General features: G+C 41.1%; 1 protein-coding gene across 1 annotated transcript in view; it reads left to right on the plus strand.

Moving 5' to 3' along the window:
* Nucleotides 1–6,073: 6,073 nt before the first annotated feature.
* SLC26A3 (solute carrier family 26 member 3) overlaps nt 6,074–24,580 on the plus strand; it is a 34,650-nt gene continuing 16,143 nt past the window's right edge. The window contains exons 1-8 of the mRNA XM_038562691.1: nt 6,074–6,193; nt 14,422–14,638; nt 15,354–15,493; nt 16,714–16,824; nt 17,086–17,258; nt 18,768–18,932; nt 20,782–20,934; nt 21,357–21,439. Coding sequence (XP_038418619.1) covers nt 14,508–14,638; nt 15,354–15,493; nt 16,714–16,824; nt 17,086–17,258; nt 18,768–18,932; nt 20,782–20,934; nt 21,357–21,439 — 956 coding nt within the window. The 5' untranslated portion in view covers nt 6,074–6,193; nt 14,422–14,507. The remainder of the gene's footprint in view (nt 6,194–14,421; nt 14,639–15,353; nt 15,494–16,713; nt 16,825–17,085; nt 17,259–18,767; nt 18,933–20,781; nt 20,935–21,356; nt 21,440–24,580) is intronic.

Here is a 24,580-nt window from a genome sequence, read left to right on the forward strand (position 1 = left end):
TTTAAGCACTGGTCATATTTCCAGCACTGTGCCAGGGACAGAAAGATAAATAAATAAAACACAGCCCATGTGCAGGAAGTGGGAGAATGTTGGAAATCTAAGAGAAGTATTTAATTCAAGGCATGATGTCCAATAAGAGGATAAAATTTAACAAGAGAGGAGAAGATTTGTTTCCCAGGCCATATATGTAAATCAATACACTTGTTATATTAAAGTTCAAGAGCTGTTAATTTTTTAAAGAGTGCTTCAAAGTTACAATTATACAATGGCATTAAAAATAATTAGCTAATATATTCCACCAAAGCTTTATTCCTCCCATGAAACAAGCCAACCTTTTGAAGAAGATTTCCTATTTATGTTGTTTGAGGAAAAACATTTTGCTTCTTTTTTTTGTTTTGTTTTAAAGGAATAAAACAAACACTCATCTAATGGCTAAAACTGCAAAGATCAATAATACTAAATGTCGGCAAAGAGGAGGAGTAACTAGAATTCTCATACATTGATGGTGGGAAGCTAAATTGGTAAAATCACTTCGGGAAGACAATTTGGCAGTTCCTTATAAAGTTACTATATTTCTATCCCATGACCCAGCAATGCTTCTAAGTTTTTATTCTATAGAAAATAAAACACGTGTCCAAACAAGACTTGTACAAGAAAGTTTATGATCACCCCAGACTGGAAACAACCCACATGTTTATCAACAAAAGAATGTACAGACAGGGACTATTATCTTTTATATATATATATATATATATATATATATATATATATATATATATATAAAAACACCCTCTGGGGGGGGAGGGGCTAAGATTGAGAAGAGGCAAGAGGAAACTTTGGAGGGAGCTGAAAATACTCTACACCTTAATGAGGTGGGTGTTACATGAGTGGCAAGAAGAATAACATCCCCTAAAGACATCCGTGCCCTAATGCTCCACGCCTGTGAACACGCTACCTTAAATGGCCAAACAGACTTTGGGGATGTGGCCAAAGGGCCTTTGGGACGGGGACACTACCTGGGTGGGCCCAACCCAACCACAGGAGCAAAGAACCTTTCCTGGCTGTGGTCAGAAAGAAGAGAATGGCCCACAGAAGAAAGGGCAGAGAAATATAACATTGCTGGCTTTGGAGCTGCAGGAAGGGGTTAGGATCCAAGGAAATGTGGGTGGTTTCTAGAAGCTAGAAAAAGCAAGTGAACAGGTTCTCCTCTAGAGCGCCCAGAAAGGAACATGGCCCCATCAATACGTTGATTTTAGTCTAGTGAGACCCACGTCAGACTTCCGACCTACAGAACTGTAACATAATACGTTTATGTTGTTTGAAGCTACTAAGTTTGTGGTAATTTGTTATGGGATCAATAGAAAATGGGCACAAATATGCATTTGTCAAAACTCACAAAATATACATTTTTAAGATTTGTATATTTCACTGCATGTAAATTACCCCTTGCGGTGGATTGAATGGTGCCTCCCCCAAAGATATGTGAAAATCCAACTTCAGAATGACCTTATTTGCCAATGGGGTCATTGTCATTAGTGAAGATGAGGTCATCCTGGAGGACAATGGGCCCTTAATCCAAAATGCCTAGCCTGCTTATAAAAAGAGGGCAAGACACCCAGTGGACATGCCAAGTGACACCGGGGCAGAGGTCAGAGAGGTGCGGCTGCAAGCCAAGGAACCCAGGTCAGCGGCCACCACCAGGAGGGAGGAAGAGGCAGGGAAGGATTCCACCGCTGTCTCCCAGAGGACAGAGCCCTGTGACACCTTGCTTTGGGATTTCCGGCCTCAAAACTGTGCGAGAATCAATGTCTGTGGTTTTAAGCCTCTTAGTTTATGATAGCCCTAGAAAACTAATACATGCCTCAAATTTTCAAAGCAAAAGAAATCTGCCTTAGGAATAAAAAAAAAATGTTACAGATGTAGTTGAAGGCCTCTTCACAGTCTTCCCCAGTAAACCCCCTCCCTCTTTCCACAAAAGTAACCATGCCCCTTAATTTCTTATCGTTCCATTGCTTGTTTTTGTTTGTTTGTTTTGTTTTTAAAGATTTTATTTATTTATTGGAGAGAGAGAGAGCACAAGCAGGGGGAGGAGCAGAGGGAGAGGGAGAAGCAGGCTCCCCACCGAGCAGGAAGCCCAATGAGGGACTCGTATCCAGGACCCTGAGATCATGACCTGGGCCGAAGGCAGACGCTTAACCAACTGAGCCACCCAGACGGCCCTCCATTGCTTGTTTTTTTTTACATTTGCTCTTTGTCTATGAATCATATGTATTTTGCATGTTTTTACACTTTATACAAACAGAATCATAATATACTTATTTCATTTTTTTTTGCTCGATTTTGTGCTTATCATCAGATGAGTTCATGTTGTGTGCAGCTCTAATGCATTTTCTTCATTGTATGGAATTCCCTTTTATGAACTAAGAGTAATTTCTTTATCCATCCTCTTGCAAATGGACATTTAGGATATCCCCACCACCACCACCACCACCATTACAAACGTTGCTGCTATGAACATTTTTGAACACATGTCAACGTTTCTTAAGGATATATATTTAAGAAAATTGCTCACTTCCTTATGCCCTTGGCACTTCAGGCAAAAGAGATTTACCACAAAACAAATGAAGCTTAAATTTCAGAACCCTTTCATTGGTTTGGGACCCTTCAAATCCCCATAGTAATTTCATATTCTTTTTCTTTCTTTTAATTTTTTTTGTTGGGGAGTTGCAGGGGGACAGGGAGACAGAGAATCTTTTTTTTTTTTTTTTTTTTTAATTTTTTTTTTTTATTTATTTATGATAGTCACAGAGAGAGAGAGAGGCAGAGATATAGGCAGAGGGAGAAGCAGGCTCCATGCACCGGGAGCCCGATGTGGGATTCGATCCCGAGTCTCCAGGATCGCGCCCTGGGCCAAAGGCAGGCGCCAAAGCACTGCGCCACCCAGGGATCCCAGACAGAGAATCTTAAGCAAGTTCCATGCACGGCGCAGAGCCCAACAAGGTGCTCAATCCCATGACCCTGAGATCGTGACCTGAGCCGAAATCAAGAGTTGGATGCTTAACTGACTAAGACACCCAGGCACCCCTCATACTCTTTTTCTTAAAATGAGCTCTACAAATTACATAAGCTTCAGGCTCCTCCAAATCTAATTTCATCCCTCCTAATGAAAGGTGTGAAATGGATCTCATTGTGGTTTTAATTTACTTTTCTGTGACTACTGGTGAAACTGAACATCTTTTCATATATTAATTTTCCTTTCAAATCCCTCAAAACTGACAGTTCATACTGAGTTTTTGCCTTTTGTCTTATTGACTTGTAGAAGCTCTTTATATATTCTGGACATTAATCCTTCTTAAGACTTAATTGGGGCACATATCTTGTCCAGGCTGGAGCCTGTCTTCACTCTTGTTCAAGTGAATTTTACATTTTAATTTGAACAAAATAGGATTTATGGGTACCAAATTCCTTTATAACTTGTTTAAGAAAACATGCTATCCCAAGGTTTGATGGTATTCTTTTTTCTTCTGAAAGTTTAAAACCCTTGCTTCTTACATTTAAGTCTTTAGAATCCACTTAAAACATTTTTTTGTGTGTATAGTGTGAAATTGATGCCTAAATTCTTTTTCTTCCATGGGGATAGCTGGTTGTCCAACCTTGAAGAGTTCATCCTCTATTGCAATTCAACCTCAACCCTATATTAAGTTTCACTATATGCTTCTGGCCCTCTGTTCTGTTCCATTGATATATTTGTTTCCTGTAGCACAAATAGAACACTGATTACTAAAGTTTTGTAGTAGTAGTAGTAATAACAATAATAATAATAATAATAATAATAATAATATATCTGGCAGAGGGAGTCTCCCCGCATTTTCTTCAGAATTGTTTCTGAATCAGAATTGTTTTGACTTTCTTGGTCCTTTGCTCCTCTGCGCTTTCATGAAAGTTTTAGGACAAGTGTTTCTAGTTCAGTGGGAGGGAAAAAACCTTTTAGAGTTTTATAGCAGCAGCACTTAATGTTATATATTAATTTGTAATAGATTAATTTATCTTTATGATATTAAGCGCTCACGTTCATGTAGATGAATGGTTGTAAACTTTTCTCACTTTTTCCTTTGATCCCTAGTGATATCTTGCAATTTTCTCCATAAAGTTTTTACACGTCTTTAGATAAAACTTATTCCTACTTGTCCTAACAGCTTTTATTGCTATTACCAATACCTTTCTTTCTTTACATTCTTTATCTGGCTATTGTTAGGATATAGGAATGCTTTTGATTCATCTTTATTCAACTTGTATCCTGTCACCCTTGCAAAACTCTTATTTATTCCAAAATAAATCATTTTTAATCTGATCAGTGGTTCTGAGAGTCTATCTTTCCATGCACTGTTTTCCAATTCTTTCAGCAACCAGACCTGAGAACACAATTTGATCAATGCAAAATAGTTTTGAATAAAACAATCAAAAGCAGGATTATATGCTCTAAATGATGCCACATATAATTTGATTGCACAGTTAGTACCTGTCTGAGCCAAGTTAAAAAATACAAATTAGATTAAATTAGAACAAACTCTAGTGACTTGCCAAATTCTTCCAGAATTGTGTTGTATCAAATACAATTCACTCACTTAAGTGTTGTTTAACCAGTTCTGTGATAGATTCATCCTAGCTACTGGGCATACACTAGTCATTGAGACAGTCCAAGGTTCCTGCTTATATGGAGCTTTCATTCTAATGAGAGAGGCAAGCATTACAAGTAGTGGCAAAAGTATCGTTTATCTTAAAATTATGATGCTGTGCTAGAAAAGTACAGGAAACTAGGAGAGAATACCACAAGAAGAGCTCATTTAGATTAGGGAATCAAACGGGTTCTGTGTGGGAAAGTGACACTGAAGCTAAAGTGACAGCCAGAGAGAGTGGGAAGAAGAGCTTTTAAGCAGAGAAAACAATGTCTAGAAGGAGCTGGAAAGTTCTGGGGACTGAAGGACACCACTGTGACTGGAGTGGAGAAAACAATGGGGAGAGCAGGGTCAGATGACATCAGGGAGGTGGGCAAGGGGGTTTCATGCAAGACTTTGGAGGTCTTTTATTTTAAGGATAATTATTAGCTCCATGATGAGTCCAGCAGGAAAAGACCACAACCACAGGTGACAAAGAGACTGGGGAGGACTGAGAGGAAGCAAGGAGTGCTGCTCTGGCTCATGGTGGTGGTTTAGGTGAGGGAGACAAGGAGAGGTAGAAAACAATGGCATTGTGATATATTTTGGATGGTCGACTCAACAGGCCTTGATGCTGGTAGATTGGCTGGAGGTGAGGAGAGTATGCGCAAGAGAAGAGTGTTTGCAACAGGTTTCCGACATGGGTACAGCGTATGTGAATTTACTGGAATGGGAAAGAGTAGAGATGAAGCCGATTGAGGAGGAAAGATCAAGAATTCAGGTTTGGATGTGTCCAGTTTTTTTTAAAGATTTTATTTATTTATTCATTCATGAGAGACACACAGAGAGAGGTAGAGACATAGGCAGAGGGAGAAGCAGGATTCCTGAGGGGAGCCCAATGTGGGACTTGATCCTGGAACCCCAGGATCACAACCTGAGCCAAAGGCAGACGCTCAGCCATTGAGCCACCCAGGTGCCCTGGAGGTATCCAGTTTGAGATGCCTATGGGGCATCCAAGCAGAGAGGATGGACAGGCAGTCAAATGTGCAAGTCTAAGAGATTTGGGGCTAGAAATCTGAAGGACACTGGGAACTCCCATCTAAATTGGCAGGTAAAACGTCAAGAAGGTAACACTTGCAGAGATTTTTTTTTAACTTCTATAAGCACCTCTCTGTGTAAATCTCTGTAAACCAATGAAACATGCACACACACACACACACACACACACACAAGTGCAATGAGTGGTATAATCTCAAAGAACTTGAGGAAGCTGTCGTCACCATCCCTTCTGCTGATTGGAGTCTCAAAGGTCAAGACCACATTGGAGTCTTTCCATTGTTGTAAAAGTTAATGAAAGTTAATTATTAAAGCTGACAGGTAATTTCCCCACTGCCTTACATAACCTACATATAGACATCCCCATACATATGGATGCAATCAGAGCCTATAGATCTCAGTGGATGGACACTTCTGGAAACAGGACTACTTTGTCTCAGAAATTTCCTGCTGCCGCGGAAGTGTCTCACTGAGCGTACCAGGTAGGAAATAAATTTACACTCATTTGACTCAAACTGGTCTTCTATTTCTTGAAAATGGTATACTTTTCTGATCAAAACCCAGTTAGAAGTTACAGTTGCATGGGAAGGAATGAATGATTCCATTAACAATAGGTTTAAAATGTCTGCCCAGAGCCCTAGCAGTTTGAAACAAATATTTGAGTAGACTTTGATTTGACCAAATAAATTGTGTGCATTGTTAAGCTGTAAATGGCTTTTTCAACAATAGTAGAGGTTTTTGCCTTAATTATTCACGTAATTCCTTTAATTCCAGACCCAAATCTGAGTTTATAGGTAGACCATCTGTTCTGAAGGTTGGCAAATAAAGCAAGCTTTTAGGAAAGTTTTTTTCTAGGAGATGGAGTCATCTGTCAGAAGGTGTTGAGAAAGGTCTTTTGGTCCAGAGGCGAGGGATTTATCTGCCAGACATCCCAGAAAATCCAAGAAGGGATGGGTGCGGTTGAGGGGGAAGAGAAGAGGGAATAGAAGCAAGTAGGATAGAGAGTGGAAAAGGAAGAGAGAGAGAGAAGAAAATTGTCAATGGAAAGTAGCAAAGTGCCATATGCCACGAGTAATGTACCATGCAGGGGTACTGATCTTATGGATTACCAGTCCTAACAAGACAAAATTTATTTCATTCATTAAAATGTCAGGAAGAAGGTCACACAGCAGTCTTTATATATGCCAGTGAGAAACAATGTATTCAATTCATTTGACTAAAATAATTCTCTTTTCCCAAGTAAAATTGTCATTCAGAGAAACAGTATAGTGAGAGCCACATAAAGATCATTCCTATTGAGAAATTAGGAGGCAACTATTCGATTTCAGAAACAAGTCATTTACAGTGGGTTACTACATACCTTGCCTCCTCCATCTGGATAAATGAATGAGTATATGAATAAATTAGCCAATGCATCAGTGTCTACTAAATGGCTCATATTCAACCTTGAAATGAAACAGTTCACAAAATGAGAATGGATATTATTTACTAGAATACATAAGTAAGACCTTGGTCCCATTTGTCTCCATGAAGAGCATCTTTGGTTCTCCAAACAGAAAAAAAGAAGAGCCTCTTCCAGCCTCTGTTTCACTTTGTCAGGGAACAAAGTAGAGAATAAACCAATTCATTTCAAGGAGATTAAATTCCAGCTACCCAGGCTCTGTAGTTTGTGTCTGTGATGCTGAAAGTGGGGACACAGAGGGAGGGGCTCCATGCCCAAAGGCAGGAGCATGACATGCCTCAGCTGGAGCTCTTTGTTCCCCAGCTTTGACTCTCTTGGGGGTCAGGGCTAATGGCCCCCCTCGTACATCAACATGGCAGTAAAGAGTGTGTTTCAGAGAGAACCACTCACAAGACCTGGCTTCGTTTCCTGGCTTTGTCATTTGCTAGCTGGAAAGTCCTGTATCTTCCCGGATCTCAATTTCTGCATCTGGCAATTGGTGATAATAAGGTCTACCTTCTCTGCCTATCTCCTAAGACGAAAAGTGAAAGTACTTACAAACCTACAAAGCCTTTATAGAAACCCCAAGGATCCTCTCTATTCTTCTGTAGCCTCCTGGGCCGGAAACTCCTTGCTAGGGCATATTTGCTCATTTCTCTAGCAATGTAGCTATTTGGCCAACAAAGTCTTCTTTTCCAGTTTTTGGATCACACTCCTTTGAACGCGATTTTCTTGTTCTCTGCTGCTTTCCCATCATCTCTCCCAAATGCTTCTGCTCTTTCAGATCTAACTCAAGACCCTCAGTTCCTTCATGAAAGCTTTCTCAACTCCAACCCACGTTCGTGGCCCTTCTTCTTCCAATCTGTTATCTGTGCCAATCACTTTGGGCATTTCCCCTGCATTTATATATACATAAACTTTGGAGTTTGGAGTTTGGAGTACATCATTTGCCATTTATATCTTTTGTTCACAGTCCAGTTTATTTAAACAAACCTTTTTGGGCAACTACTCTGTGTTGTATCCTATGCAAAGGAAAAAAATTGATTAAAATTTGGGACTTACCCTTGGGAAACTTACTGGTTCTCTCTGGGGTAAGAAATTTGTAAACAAATAATGACAGAGCAGCACACTATGGTATAGAAAGACATAGAGGGACGCCTCAGTGGTTTAGCCCCTGCCTTCAGCCCAGGGCGTGATCCCGTAGTCCTGGGATCGAGTCCCGCGTCGGGCTCCCTGCATGGAGCCTGCTTCTCCCTCTGCCTGTGTCTCTGCCTCTCTCTCTCTCTCTGTCTCTGTGTCTCTCATGAATAAATAAAATCTTTTTTAAAAATACATAAAAGTATGTATAAGAAGGAAATGATTAACTCTTTCTCGGGAATTCCATGAAGGCTTTACCACATCCTCTTATCTTATACAACTATGGTAGAGACAGAGTTCCTGACAAACAAGAGGCTGATAAATGCTCGTTGAAGGAAAGAAGGAATGAGTCAATGATCAGGGACAGCTGAGTATTTTTAAGGGTGAATTGGAATTCGCCTGGTGTTGGAAGAGAAGAGCATGGATAAAAGAAACAACCGCGAAGATATGGAGATGTTAGGCATGGAGGGAGAGAAGTTGAGAAGCTTAGGAGATGGCCAGAGCCAGTCTGTGAAGGGCCTCGCCTGCCAAGCTATGAAGCTTAGATGGGTACATGCTTCCAAATTATGTCAAAATAAATCAGTGAGAGTGGGAACCTGGTAATTCTGGGTAAATGCAGGGGAGACATGAAGTCATAGAAGAGTCGGTGGCACTAACGTTTTCAGACAGGTTCCAGTAGACTTTTGTCAAACGCAGTTGTAAGTTGTCAATATACACAGTCAATATAAACTCAGTCGTGAGGCCATTACCTCTGCAATTAGAGCTAAAGATTCTCTTGACAACAGCTCTACTTGCAGTCTTGACAACAGCCCTACGGGAGAAGGTAATGGTGTCCCCCTCTACCACTAGGTAAACAAAAGCTTGGAGGGCTTGCCCATAGCAACAGTTAGGCAGGGGCGAAGCCAGGTCTACTTAGCTGCCAGACCTCACTCTTTCCTGCTCCACCTCCTAACTACGTTAGGTTTGACTTTGTTTTTCAGCCTTGTGTCCAAGGATAGTAATTGTGAATAAAAAGAATTGTCAATAACAGCAACAACAATAATAATAATGTTTAGTGCCTGAACTAAAATTAAGCTAAAGTTAAGTTCCTAGAAGATATTAAAAGACTGCTATAGGGGCACCTAGCTGGCTAAGTCAGTGGAACATGCCACTCTTGATCTCGGGGACGTGAGTTTGAGCCCCACATTGGGTGTAGAGATTACTTAATTAAGTAAATTAAAAATAAATAAATAAAATGCCAGTATGAATTAATATAAGTCCCGTAAACAAACTTCTTGAGTAAGCAATGCAAGATACCTGTTATGTTCTTGCTCACTATGGACACTGAACTAGAATTGTATGAATTATCAATATCATTTTGGCAAAAAAAAAATTCCAAAACCTTTTCCTTTGGGCATCTTGCCTTGGCACCGTCTGGGGGGCCTACTTGCTCCATGTCCTTGGGATCCTCACCCTGGTCCCATCACCCTTAGTTGCTTTCTATGTCACTTTATCTCCTCTCTCCAAGGAAAGACTCTGGCTTCGCAGACTATCTGGAAGCGTTTGTGAGATGCTGATAGCTTTCAAAAGATCATCACTAAAATACAGGGGAGAAACAGGAGTGTTTTTCATGTTCTCAAAGTTAATGGACCCCATTGTTCCCTCCCAAAGAAATAGTCCAGGATCAGATTTACTATATAGCTTATTCATTACCCTGCTGTTTCAAAAGTGGCTGAAGCACACAGCAATCACAGCATTTAACCAGAAATCCTTGCCTGACCCAGCCTCTGACCCCCTCTGACCTCTCTTTATCAATATCAGCGTGGATCCCCCTCCCTCCCACCCACCCCAGCCCAGTTACGCCTAATCACCATCCTGACCTTCTCCAGTTCTGGTGCCACCACCTCCTTGCCTTCAGCCAGTTTGACACCAACCAGAACGTGGGCCTTTATACGGCCTTAATTTCTGGTTCATCTTAGGCTATTGACTGGGGTCCCTCTTAAGGTGCTCACTGGAGCAGTTACTCTGCTCTCCCTCCTCCTAGAAGTATAGCTATCAAGACACAGCTGTATTCCCCCCATCGTCCAAGGAGCAATTCTTCATATTGACTTCTTCTGGTTTTCCAGTGACTGGCACAGGGGTATTTGGAGAGCCAACTGAAGGGTGGGGTCTCTGAGCACCCACCCTGTGCAGCAGTGGTAGAGGTATCACCTGGGACCGGGGAGGAGCTGGGAAATGCTCTGAATGCCTTCTTGCCTCCCCGTTTCAAATTAGCACTTATTAAAGAAAGCTACTAGCATGGCTTAGGAGCATCTGGGTTCAAATGAGCTGTTTCCTAGCAGAAAGGGCCGCCCTCTGAGAGACTAGAACAGATTAAATGCCAAGGAGTGGAAAAGTCAAAGCCATTAGACCTTGATTCAGTGGAGGGGGCAGGCACCGTGGAGGTGCCCAGGGAACTGGAAGTCAGGCAGTAACACTCAGTGCTTGGCAGTGGGTTGGAGATGGGCGGAACTGGGCATGGGGTGGGGTTGGGGCGTAATACCTATGACCATCCCTAATCACTAGAAACATCAAAAAGTCATTCATAAACCAGAATAGTTAAATAAAAAAAAACAAAACCTGAACTTCAGAAATCAATCCCAGGATTAAATTTCTACTCAAAAATAAATAAATAAATAAATAAAAGGCAAAGAAAGACAAGTGTGTATGACTAAGCCTCAGAACCAAAGTATGCAGGTATATGTGCACATATGTGAGTATGTTTGTGTATATTTATATATATATATATATATATATCTCATAAAGGTGAAAATAATTTTTAAAAACACATCACAGAAAAGGAAATAAAAGTGGAAATGTATAAAAACAAGATTTGGAGTTCCAAAATTATTAGGAGGAAAGATGCCTGAGACTAAATTTCAATCCTTTAAGAGCCACTGACACGGTAAGACACCCTGAGGGCAATTTGAGGCACGAAGATAAATCAGAACATGAAAAGGTATAGGTTAGGATGGCTGTAATACTTGAAACTGGAATTGCAATTCTAGGAACCAAGAAAAAATGTTTTCAAGAATTTCTGGGAGAAGATAATCTGTTCAGGTTAAAAAAAAAAAAAAAACAGTTAAAAGCAAGTTGCTTTTGAATTCCTAACTAACATAGATCATGCTGAAGAATCCCAGAGAGGATGAAATGGAGAATGAGGTTAATTTATGAGTATCTGGAGCTTCTCCAGGCAGAGGCACAATCAGAGTGGCAGATTCAGTGGCTCAACAAATTGTGTGCTACATGTGGACGAGGAGGCAGCAGCTTTGGGAGCAAAGATAGCAATAAGAGAACAAACCACAAGACTGGAATGTGGCCGCAAGGTCTCTTTCTCTAAATTCTGGAAAGTTCTTAGGTTTGTTTGTTTGTTTTTCTAAAATCTGGACAGTTCTGCTTTTTTTTTTTTTTTTTTTTTAAGAGAGAGAATGCGTGTGTGAGCCAGGACTGGGACAGAGGGGGTGGCTGGCAGGCAGGCTCAGAGGGAGAGAGAAAGAGATTCTTAAGCAGTCTCCATGCCCAGCAAGCAGCCTGACGCCAGGCTCAGTCCCACAACCCTTGAGATGATGACCTGAGCCTAAACCAAGAGTCAGACACTTAACCAGCTGAGTCACCCTGGCACCCCCTGAGAAGATTTTTAAGCTGCCCTGATTCCTGACCTTGAGCACATTCCCCTTGCAGTGAGTGCTCGGGTGAGAGGAGGAAGCATTTTCCAATCTGGGGCAGGATGGCAGGGGCCCAGCCCCTAGATCCAGCTGGAGGCATGATGGAACCCACTAAGAGCCAGCCAAGGTCATCCTCAGGCAAGGAAGCAAAGTAAAACAAGGTTATTTCTACCATCACTGTCACTGGCAAGACAAACAAACAAAAAACAAAACAAAACAAACAGAAAACCATGTCTTAACAGAGAAGAAATATCCAACAGCAAAAGGAAGAAAAGAAGTACTTTCTTGAGAAAGAGCTAATGAGTTTTTCTGAACAACTTGGTGGAAATATGAGTAAAGCAACAAAATAGTGGAATCTATTTTTTTTTCTTCTGTCCATGGCAGCATCTGACAGAACAAATGCACAGTGCTGGAGTCTTCCATCCTAAGGTTGGCTAGGTTGGCTACCTCACAGGATGAAAGCCGTTCCTGAAAGATGCTCCAGACAGCCTTCCCAGGAGATCCAAGGTGTCAAGAGTCATTGACAGGGATTAGGTCTTAAATGTTAATGGCCCAGCTGTACTGTTGGTAACTGGCAAAGAAGGACAAAACTCCGTGCTATGCGTAGCAATGAGTAGCAATGCTGCTTTGCGACCATTCTTCTGACAATGAGGAGAACCGTGTGGTTGGTGAGATTTGGCACTTGGAACCTGGGGTGGAGGGATGATGGAGGAGAGAGAGAAGAAGCAGGGAAAGCAAGCAGCTTGTTGGGGTGGAGGAGACTCAGAACGAACGGAGGGGGTCTCACCGTTCTAACAAAGCTCCAGGATACCCCAAATTCTGGAGGTCAAGCCAGAGGGTGAGGCAAAAGCATTCCATGGTGGTCAGACATAACCGGTAGAGAGGATTTTAGAGGGGAGAGAAATGGGTGGTCAAAGACAGGACAGGTGGGACAGAAGTTGGGGCCAGCATCTGACTTCTGGTTGTAACTTGAGCTCTGCCAACAGGCTGGAAATCCCTCGAGCTGTGAGAGGGCCTCATAACAAGGTACAATCTAGTTGGAGATCATTCAATTAATAACTGTGATTGAGGTCAGGGAACAAAACTCTGGGTATTATGAGTAGTAATACAGCAACAAGGTTAGAGGGGAAATGCCAACACTTAGCTGGAACGGTCTTCACTTACGTTCACGTTGGACAACAGAGAAGCTGCGTGTCATAGAAGAAACAGCAAAGAAATGTGAAAGCAGAGGTTGTGCGTTTGACACCCTATGAGCTCCTGAGGAAAAGGACTCAGAGTTTTGTGGGGAAGGGTCTGCTATTATTTTGTCATTTGTAAGAAGAGGATGGTAATAAGAATCGTAAGTGCCCTTGAGAGCTGTGAGGGCTGACCAGGTAACGTGCATTAAAAGATTTTGCAAAATTGATCTCTTAAGCATAACAGAAACAGGATTGAGATAAGGACAAAAAATGTAAACATCTGACACAGGAAATGCAAATAGTTAGGATATAAACTATCACTTAGCGAAAGTCTACAGTGCGCCAGGCCCAACGCTAGGTGCCTTGAAAACACTTTCATTTACTCTTCATACAACGTTGAAACTTGGGGCGCCTGGGTGGCTCAGTGGTTGAGCGTCTGCCTTTGGCCCAGGGCATGATCCCAGGGTCCTGGGATCGAGTCCCACTTCGGGCTCCCCATGGGGAATCTGCTTCTCCCTCTGCCTGTGTCTCTGCCTCTCTCTCTGTGTCTCTCGTGAATAAATAAATGAAATCTTTAAAAATAATAATAATAATACCCTGAAACTTGATTCTTACCAGCTCAATTATATAGACAAGGCTCGGGGAGGTTAAGCAAATTGCCCGAGATCTTCTCATAAGATGTCACTAGTGAAGTAAGTAACCAAGTAACATTTCGCGCAATAGTTTCCTCAACTATACATTAGAAAACTCTCCTAGAAACAATAGAAAAATAAATGGGCAAGATCCTTGAGGATCACAGATTTCAAGCATTTCCTAGGTCTTCACAAAAATTCAGCTGGGGAAATGGAACAGTCTTGACTGCCGTGAAGAGGCAATGAGTAGATTTTAAATTTAATCTGTCCCAGGACTCCAATGCCATCACCTTGGAAACGTATCTAAGAAAAAAATTAAATTCTTTTCTTAATAAGATCTCACCTTACAAGTTTAAAAAAAAATGCACTCCCTGATTAATAAGCTGAGTCCATCTCTATTGCTTTTTGGTGATCTTTTAGGAATAAATAATAAAAGCCCTTGTTTACTTACCCAAAGGAGCTGTGTCCAGCTCCTTGGAGTCAAAAGTGATATCACTGTCTCAAAACACAATCTAGGTCCCTTAATCCTGCCTCTTTTGATCTCAAAAGGTGGTAACATTCAGTTCGGAGATCACTCATCTGTAAATTGCATCACATTATCTCCGAGTTATTTAAGAAGCAAGCTCTGTTTGGTTTCAGGCATTTGAACCTGCTAAAGGCAAGAAGAAGGTTTGCCACATAGTTCCAAAGGTCTTCCTCTCAACGCAGCCGTCTGAGAAAGCAAAATGATCGAACCCATTGGGAATCAGTACGTGGTAGCCAGGCCGGTGTACTCTGCAAATGCTTTCGGGGAAGAGCACAAGAAGAAACAGAGACATCACAAGACCTTTCTGGATCATCTCAAAGTGTGTTGTAGGTAAGCTATTTTTTAAGGTACAAGGGTATGAGGAGTAAGTAAAGCACTTGCTTCTAACTTTCCAAGCTCTCCTTTTGGCGTTAGCCCACAGCCTTCAGGGTCTTCTTATCTTTGGTTTCCAAATCTCCTACTGCCTGCCAGAGCTGGGAAGGAAACCTCTAAAATGAACACCGTTTCAGCTCTCAGCACCATCTTTCCATATGCAAGCACTAATAAATGAGGGCAGAGGAAAACTCTCAACTGAAATGTTATAAAATCCAAGCTGAGGATGACAGATAAGCTCTACTATGGCTGAAGACAATCAGCATTTTTCTTAAAAAAAAAAAAGAAAGAAAGAAAGAAAGAAAGAAAGAAAGAAAGAAAGAAAGAAAAAAGGGGGGAAAAAAGGAAAAGAAAAGAAAGAAAGGTAGAGAAAAGAGAATCCTTTGGCAGTGACCAGGGGGAGTCAATATGGGTAAGGAGGCGAGGGTTAGTGGGAAGGGTATGGAAAGTGGTAATTCGTTCTTTTTTTTTTTTTTAATTCAATTTGCCAGCATATAGTATAACACCCAGTGCTCATCTCATCATGTGCCCTCCTTAATGCCCATCACCCAGTTACCTCATCCCCCCATTCATTCTTGAAAATGGTATGATCTTTACTGATTTTCCACTAGAATTAGGTGCCAAAGTTAAAATTTGGTATGATTTAACTGAGTGTGGCTTTCAATGTTTTCAGCTGTTCCACACAGAAGGCCAAGAAAATTGCCCTGTCTTTGTTTCCCATAGCATCTTGGTTACCAGCCTACCAGATAAAAGAATGGCTACTCAGTGACATTGTTTCTGGAATCAGCACAGGGCTGGTAGCTGTCCTGCAAGGTAACTTTTTTTTTTTTTTACTGAGAGATAGTTCCTATATCAATAGAGTTCATTCTTTAAATGTGTAAAATTCAGTGTTCTCTGACATATTCACAAGGTTTGCAACCATCACCATGTATCCAGTTCCAGGACATTTTTTACCACCAGCACCATCCCTACACCCTCTTGTCCATTAACAGTCACTTTTCCATTACATCCATCTATCTCCCTGGCGACAACTTCCTGTCTCTATTGATTTGCCTATTCCGGGCATTTCATATAAGACAGAATCACAGACCATGCGGTGCTTTGTGTCTGGCTTCTTCCCCTTAGCATCATGTTTGCAAGGTGCATCCATGTTGCAGCAGGTAGTTCACCTCTTTCCATGATGACTGCTACCATTCTACAGTGTGGATAGACCATGCTTTGTTTATCCGTTCATCAGCTGATGGACATTTGGGTTGTTTTCACTTTGTAGCTATTAGGAATACTGTTGTTATGAACCCTTGGGTACAAGTTCTCATATGAACCTGTATTTCAGTTCTCCTGGATATATACCTAGTGTAATTGCGGTCACATGGTACCCCACTAGCAACATATAAGGGCTCAAATTTCTCCACCACCTTGTGAACACTTGCTATTATCTGCCTTCCTTATGGTAGTCGTCCTAGTGAGTCCGAAACGGATCTCATTGTGGTTTTGATTTTTATTTCCCTGATGTCTAATGATGTCCAACATCTTTTCAAGTGCTTACTGGCAATTTATATATCCCTGGAGAAATGAATCTTTCACACATTTTAAAATTAGGTTGTTTTCTTTTTATTGTTGTTCTTTGTCCAAGATACAACTTGCAAAAAATTTCTCCTCTTCTGTGGGTTGTCATTTCACTTTCTTGATAGTAATCTTTGAGGGACATATTTTAAGATTTTGATGGAGCTCGATTTATATTTTTAATTTTATGTTTTTATGTTTTAACTTAAATTATGTTTTAAATTTTTAAATTTTAATTATGTCGGTATCATTCTAAGAAACCATTGCCTAATCCAAGGTCATGAAGACTTACACCTATGTTTTCTTCCAAGAGTTTTATGATTTTAGCTCCTATATTTACATCTTTGATCTATTTGAATTAATAAAGTAACTTATTTTTAAGGTACAATCTGAAACACTTGAAGAACTCAGTGAGGACTTTTATGATTCCCCTTACATGAAATAAGGACCCTAATGCTGTGTATTTACAGGTTTAGCGTTTGCTCTGTTGGTTACCGTCCCCCCAAGCTATGGATTATATGCGGCCTTTTTCCCAGTTATAGTCTACTTTTTCTTGGGCACTTCTAGACACATCTCTGTGGGTAAGTGAATTTATTACTTCCATTACCCACACACTACCAATTCTAAGTTGTGCATAATACAGGACAGCAGATATAGTTTATTGTAAGAATTGGTACTAGGTAAAATTAAAAAAAAAAAAAAAGAATTGGGACTAGGGGGTGGGGCAAGGGAAGGAGGGTGGAGCTACAGGTGACAGTCTTTTTATCCTCTACATTATGGTTAAAAGACAATTGTGCTTCAGGAAGACATATATTGACTACAATGCATCCTCTATTAATTAGGTCCATTTCCAGTTCTGAGTATGATGGTGGGAGCAGTAGTTGTGAGATTAACCCCAACGGCCAGTACAGCTGCTCTGGAAATCTCTAATAGTTCAATGAGTAATGATTCCTCAACCAATGAGTATAAGGTGATGGTAGCTGCAACGGTCACAATCCTTTCTGGAATCATTCAGGTGAGTGCTTTCTCGTGTCATCGGCCCTCCCCTTGCTGCTTGTCCTCACTGGTACACATCTTTCTGTCCTGTCTACTTCCTGCGACCCCTCCCCACTCTTCCCTTGGCTTGCCTTCCTCTCTCAGGGGCCCACAGGACATTAGAAAGGCCACTAACCACAACCAGAAGTGGAGGAGCAGACCCACATTGCATAGATGAGCACACGTGGAACTAGAGAGAAGGAGAAATGGGAAGAGGGAGGCACCAGGGGTGAGGAACGAAATGCTGAAGTCAATAAAATACTTAGAATTAATAGAGTCACTAAACATAATTGTCTGCAAGTAATAGTGACACTGGTATCTTTGGAACTTTTTTCTTTCTGATAGCTCGGGGCCTGTAATCTAGTTGGAAGTATCTGGGGTTTAGCACCTTGAACTGTCCATATCAAAGATTTCAGGAAAGCTGAAGAGGATTATGCAGGGGCAAAAGCCTCCCTCCCAAGCCACACCCCTGACACCATTGATCGTGAATAGTAAATAGTGAACAGTGAAAATGTCATGGATTCCTCAAGATGTTGGCTAAGTTTTTGATGAGTGGTATTATTGGTTAACACCATTCCTTAAAAAAAAAAAAAAAAAAACAACCATTCCTTAAAGAAAGAGGAAGTCAATTTAAACAGGGACATTGGGGATCCCTGGGTGGCTCAGCGGTTTAGCACCTGCCTTGGGCCCAGGGTGTGATCCTGGAGTCCCAGGATGGGATCCCGCATCAGGCTCCCTGCATGGAGCCTGTTTCTCCCCCCCCCCCATAAATAAATAAAATCTTTAAAGAAAAAAATAAACAAGGACATTAATGTGTGTCCAACTGACAGAAGATATGACCGGTGCTTCTCTGAATCCAGTGACTTAGCACATCCACGGCTCTGGCTGCATTCCAGAGACACTATGGAAAGGCAATCCAGGGATTCAAGGGAAGGAAAATCTGTCCATGCACTTTACTGCTAAATCCTGATGATGCTTTGGGGGGATTAATCACTTTGGCCCCCAGTTAAAACCGAGCACTTCTGAGGTTCAGTACACAGTCATGTGCTTCTTAACAAAAGTCAAGCAACTCATTTGAGAGAATATGAATGGATGCTCACCCATGAATGCCATAGTAGCCAGAAAGTCACTTAAAATAACATGGGACAATTTATGAGGGCTGATGCTAGGTAAGGTATATGGGAGAGTCTTCCAAAGATACAGCACCTTAGAGGGCAGGAGGGGAGGAATAATCTTGGCATTTCTTTGGGTGTATTAGGCTTATATGCTATGTGAACACTGTGACATTCCACCTTGGGCGCAGGATGGGGGAGGGAAGGAGAAGGAGCAACCCAGACCTCAAAGTATTCTGGGAGGCAAGGACATCTGCTCCTCTGAGACATTTACATAGAGGCTGAACCTTTACATTTGAATCATTTCAATTGCTGGTCCTCTAGTTGCTGGAGTGCACCTGTAACACTACCAAAGGCCTTCACCCTTCTCTTTCCAGCTGCTCATGGGTGTCCTGCGGATCGGGTTCGTGGTCATCTATCTATCTGAATCCCTCATCAGTGGCTTCACCACAGCTGCGGCTGTGCATGTTCTGGTTTCCCAGCTCAAATTCATGCTTCAGCTGACAGTTCCAGCACACACGGATCCATTTTCAATTTTCAAAGTAAGTAGTCCTTTTGCCTAGAAAATTTCGAAATACATGAACTATACCATCCTCATTTTGGAAGAGCTTTCTTCTAATGCTTTCAACGTGGAGCTTCCCAAATATTTCCCAGAAATCAACAGGTTGTGAAATTTAGTCACATTAACAAAAAAATCAGTGACCCAAAGAAGTACACTAAATATCAACCACACCTACCATCCGGCTAATTCGAACAATGCAAATTAAGCATCATGTCTCTGAGATTTGACTCTTAAGCATTATTTAAAAGAAAAAAATCGAAGTTCACTATTAAAGGCTTTACTATCCTGTCCCATTATTCAAAAATCTCCTCAAAATCTTATTGTGAAAGAAATGTGCCAACGAGTGATAGTTTCCCTATTTCTAAAAAGCAGGCCTTGTTCTTTTAAAAGTGAGGTTCTTCCGACTCTTTTATGGTTCCCTGTTTATAAAGCAAAAGGAAATTAGCCAAAACGTAATAGGACAGTGGTTCTTCCCTCTTCCAGAGGATGTGCTGCAGAACGACAGTGTTCGTAGTGCTTCTGACTTTGAGTTCCCTCTTTTTGTCTTGCTGAGTCTAGCTAAAGGTTAGCCTGTTTTATTTTTCTTTTTCAAAAATCAGTTCTTAGTTTCATTGATCTTTTCTATTGTCCTTTTAGTCTCTATATCATTAATTTCCACTCTGATCTTTGTTATCTCCTTCCTTTTATCAATTTCGAACTTATTGGTGCTTCTATCAAGACAGTCTTTGAGAATTGAGACAGCGTTTGCTCCATATCAGAACCAACACTCTCTCACTCCCATCCAGAGCTAGTCTAGAAGTGGAGTGTTCAAAGAACAATCTGAGATCCAGTTTGGGCCTACTGGAGCTATCAGATCCCATGGATATGGAATCCAACTAGCTTCAAAAATTAAGATCATAAACAGTGTACCATTAGCCAGGAAACAAATTTCCAAAAGTGGCACAGAGAATAAACTAAGAACTGTGAAAGGTATTAACCTAAAAAATAAAAATAAAGGCCGGGAATTAAGGAGATACATGCTAAGAAAATTATCAGGGAACAGAGGTTATTCTCTGGATATAGCAATGATGCTGACTGTAAAATAATGGCCCACGAGACTTAAGAGCAGGAGACACCAGTTGTAAATATGTGAAAAGTATCCAGGGAATTTCGACACCAGCCAAGGAGATTCCCAGTAAAAATGCCAAAAGCAACTCTAAACGAACGTGGTGCCAGTGCTGTGCTCACTTACCCTTCTCATCTCTCCATGTTAGCGTCTACAATTACTCATTCATGGATAACATACACAGAATAATCACTCTTCCATCTATGTCAGTCCTTCTTGCCTCAATGTTTCTTTTAATCTGTTTGGAAATAATCAAGTATTGCATCCAAATTATACATTGATAGAGCACTTGGGGAAAAAAAACACAAATGAATAAACGAACAAACAAAATGTAGAATCGGACCTATAAATACAGAGAACAAACTGATGGTTGCCAGAGGGGTGAGGGGGTGGAGGGTTTGGGCAAAGTGAGTACAGGGGAGTGGGAGATACAGTCCAGTTATAGAATAAATATGTCACGGTAATAAAGGCACAGCATAGGGGGTATAGTCAATGACATGGTGATAGACTTGCATGGTGACATATGGTAGCTACACTTGTGATGAGCACAGCATAACGTCTAGAGATGTCGAATCACTATATTGTACGCCTGAAACTAATATTGTGTGTCAACTATACTCAAATGGGGGTGGGGGGAGGTCGTAAAAAGTAAAAACAAAAGAGGTTCTTAAAAAGAAAGAAAAAAAATATAGCACTTGGCTGTTTTTCACTTTTATAATTTTAGGTACTGAATTCCGTATTCACACAAATAGAGAAGACTAATATTGCAGACCTTGTGACATCCTTGATTATCCTCCTGGTTGTTTTTGTGGTTAAAGAAATAAATCAGCGCTACAAAGCCAAACTTCCAGTGCCCATCCCCATTGAACTCATCATGGTAACTGATCATCTTAAGACTCTCTTTCATAATTCACTAGTCTCCTGTTTCTATGTCACAAACCCTTCACCACTTGCAAATCAGGAAGTTTTAGTGGGGCAGATGCCATCTCTGCAGTTTCTGGGTGTGAGATTTAGCATGGCTTTCTCTTTGTACTGAATTAATGACTTCCCCTGGTGACTTGAGGTTCATCCTCTCCACTTGCGATGAGGACGGCACAGAGAGCAAGGCCTCAGAAAGGTTGGCAGACCCCTCAGGGCTGCGGTCCTTAACTCTGGGCTGCGGTCCTTAACTCTGGTGGCACAGGAGAATGGCCTCAGGACTTTTTTCAAGAGTAGCAAAGCCTGGGCTTGAGATTCTGATCTAAGAAGACTGCGAGTTTTATCTCAAATTTCTAACTTGGGCAATTTGCAACTTTGCAGACTGTGATCGCAACAGGTGTGTCCTATGGCTTTGACTTCGAAAACAGGTTTAAGGTGGCTGTGGTTGGGGAGATGAACAGAGGGTAAGTGTGTCTTTCTGACGGTGTCTCCAAGCACTGACTAGACAGGGAGCAGTAGCTGGGGAGGACCGCAAGCCGAAATGCATCCATCCAGCCCATATCCCTCCCTGCCTCTTGGGAGGACCAGGAAGGTGCTACTCCCTTTCTAGAAAGGAGCCACAAAGGCTCTGCAGTTCTTACTATCAGAAAGTCTGTCCTTGTAGAAGAATACACCAACCAGATGAGCAGGGATTCACAGGCAGGTAAAAGCGAAGCAAAGTTAAAAAAAAAAAAAAAAAAAAAAGTCAAACCTGCCTGCTTCTCTTCATAAAAAAGTAAAAAAGGAACCAAATGCAACCAGATTTCCTTGTCCATAAATTACTATAAACAATATGTAGTGTTTTGTTTGAGGTGATCTGAGCCAAGTTCTGACAGTTCAAAAGAGACGCAGAAGGAATACCCGTAGCCCACTGCTTGAACAATCCGGATAAGCACGCTCTGTCCTTCCTCGTGACCAAATTCAAAACAAGGCCAGGGCGACATTGAACACTGCAGAAGGATGGGACGTCCGGTTCATGCAAGGACTTTGAAAATGCATTGATTGCATTGCATTTATGGGATTGAGGAGAGATGCCCAGTTTTGTGCTTTCTTCTCTCTGTCCTCAGAGCAGAGCATCAATTTCTTCCAATTTGCTTACCAAGGACAGGTTGTGTTCCTGTTTTTTTTTTTTCTTCAAGATTTTATTTATTTATTCATGAGAGACACAGAGAGAGAGAGAGAAAGAGGGAGGGAGGGAGAGAGGCAGAGACACAGGCAGAGGGAGAAGCAGGCTCCATGCAGGGAGCCCGACATGGGACTCGATCCCAGGTCTCCAGGATCAGGCCCTGGGCTGAAGGCGGCGCTAAACTGCTGAGCCACTGGGCTGCCCTGTGTTCCTGTTTAAAACAAACAAACAAAAGACCTCCCTCCCTCCCTCCCTCCCCCTGCTTAAGGAGTATTTGAGAATTCCAGGAACCAGCATTTAAATGCATCATTGACTTTAACCAATTCTTTTAAAAAGCGAATATATGTCTTTTGAAAGCAAAAATACTTTGATCAGCAGATATTCATTTGTTACACTTAATGAATCTCAAGCACCACTTTTCATTTAAAAGGTTTTTAAATAGGAATTAGTCTGAAAAAAAAAAGGAATTGGTCTGAAACTGAAACACTATTTCTGGGATTTCTCTCCACCCTGCAACTTGCAAATGATTACACTTTATTTAAAAAGTCTTTGGAGACATAAACTACATAGATAGACACAGATAGGTAGATATAAAATTAAAGAGGATCTTACTCAAAGGATTTTGTAAATAAAACATAAACATAAGATCACTGGGTTACAATCTTAGAGACTTTACTTACTTTTTGGGGGTTAAATAAATCTTGAATGTCAAGGGACCTCTCTTCACAGTGTTTGCGGGGTGGGGAAGGAGTAACTCACATTTATCAATCATTACACTCCCAGAGAGAGTGTAGCCTGGTAGGCAAGCTCACCTGTTCTGGAGGCAGAGTGCCCGGGACTTAATTCTGAGTTACTTCTTGATCTTGGGCAAATAACTAAACTCTATGCCTCCATGTCCTTGGCTATAAAAAGGGGGCTAAACATAGTAGCTATCACATTGGATTTTTGTAAGGATCAAGTGTGTTCATATAAGCTACATGCATACTTAAGCACCTGCCCTGCAATAACCATTTACATGGCCTTATTACTAAGTTAGCATCTAAATTAGATACTAGGCTCTTTAGATGCTTTTTCCACTCCAGTTTTGTCTGGGTGATTATTGAGTGGGCATTTTAAATTTCTGATGAACACCAATAGAATATAACTGGAATTCTTGCTAATCTGCTAAGATATGACACCTTGGAAGTGATTTTGTGAAGTCACACACAGGGCTGAAGGAAAGTGATCATTGAAACAGTAAAGGAGACATGAGGACACATTCAGATTCCAGAGGGATCCTGCTATAATAATAGCTATAGGCACTGCTATAATAATTAACTATAATAATAGCTAATAGGCACTTCATACTCTTACAATGTGTAAAGAATATTCATGTTCATAATTTTGACACACACACAAGTTATGAAGAAAAGAAAATGAGTGTTATTATCTTCCCTTTACAAATGAGGACACTGGCTCGGGGAGGGCAAGTAACAGAGCCAGGAAATGAATCCTAATCTTCAGATGGTAAATCTCCATCACACTTCTCTGTCCATGGTATTTAGAGGTTCGAAATAAAGAATAACAGCAGATTTCTAGTTAACGTGGTATCAAAAGCAAATTTGAATTGTATCATCAATTTTGGATTTATTTTTTTAGAAAACAAGATTCCAAGCTACCCTTCTGGTTCGTGGTACTGCTTCAAAAGCTATAAATATATTGACACATATTCATAAAAACATGAACAGCGATTAAGAAAGAGTTGAACGGATCCAATAAACTCACTCTCAATAAAACTTAGGTCAGAAACACATGTCTACAGGAAGGAACTGAACATTTCAGTAAATTGATGTTGACTCAGAGATACTTGTACCTTTTATAACACAGTAAATATCATTTAACTGTCCTAGCTTCGTGGGGCATAAACACAGAAGGATCTTCTGAGTTGAATGTTTCCCTGACACTGTGTCACTGTAAATGCCCTTCTCCATCAGGGCCTCAGTTGTCTCCAGCAGTACTATGGAACCCAGGGCAGAGTCCAAGGCCTGTCTGTTTGCTAAGGGTTTTCCATGGAAGGTATTGCTATCAATGGAGGGAAGACTTTCTCGCTTCCCTTGTCTTTAATTGTGTTTGCTCAAAGACCTTCATCCATGGCTAACTATGGGAGGGATTGCGGGTGATGCTTTTCAGCCCAGTGTAACAATACAAGTGGGATCTAAGACATTTTGCTTGAAGCTTATAGGGATATACGTGTACATTATAACGTGGCTATACTAGCAAAATATCAGATGCACCGCTATCATGGGATTGGACTTACATTCTTGTATTAAATTCAGGCAGCATTGCTTTTCAACAATAAGATAACAGATTCCAAAGTTTGCAGTGGTGCTAAATTCTTGCTAGTCATGCTTCAAAATGAGACAAAACTCAGCCTAGACTGCGTTCACTCATTGATTTGCCC

Source organism: Canis lupus, chromosome 18, assembly GCF_011100685.1.
Source record: "Canis lupus familiaris isolate Mischka breed German Shepherd chromosome 18, alternate assembly UU_Cfam_GSD_1.0, whole genome shotgun sequence".
Lineage (NCBI taxonomy): Eukaryota > Metazoa > Chordata > Mammalia > Carnivora > Canidae > Canis > Canis lupus.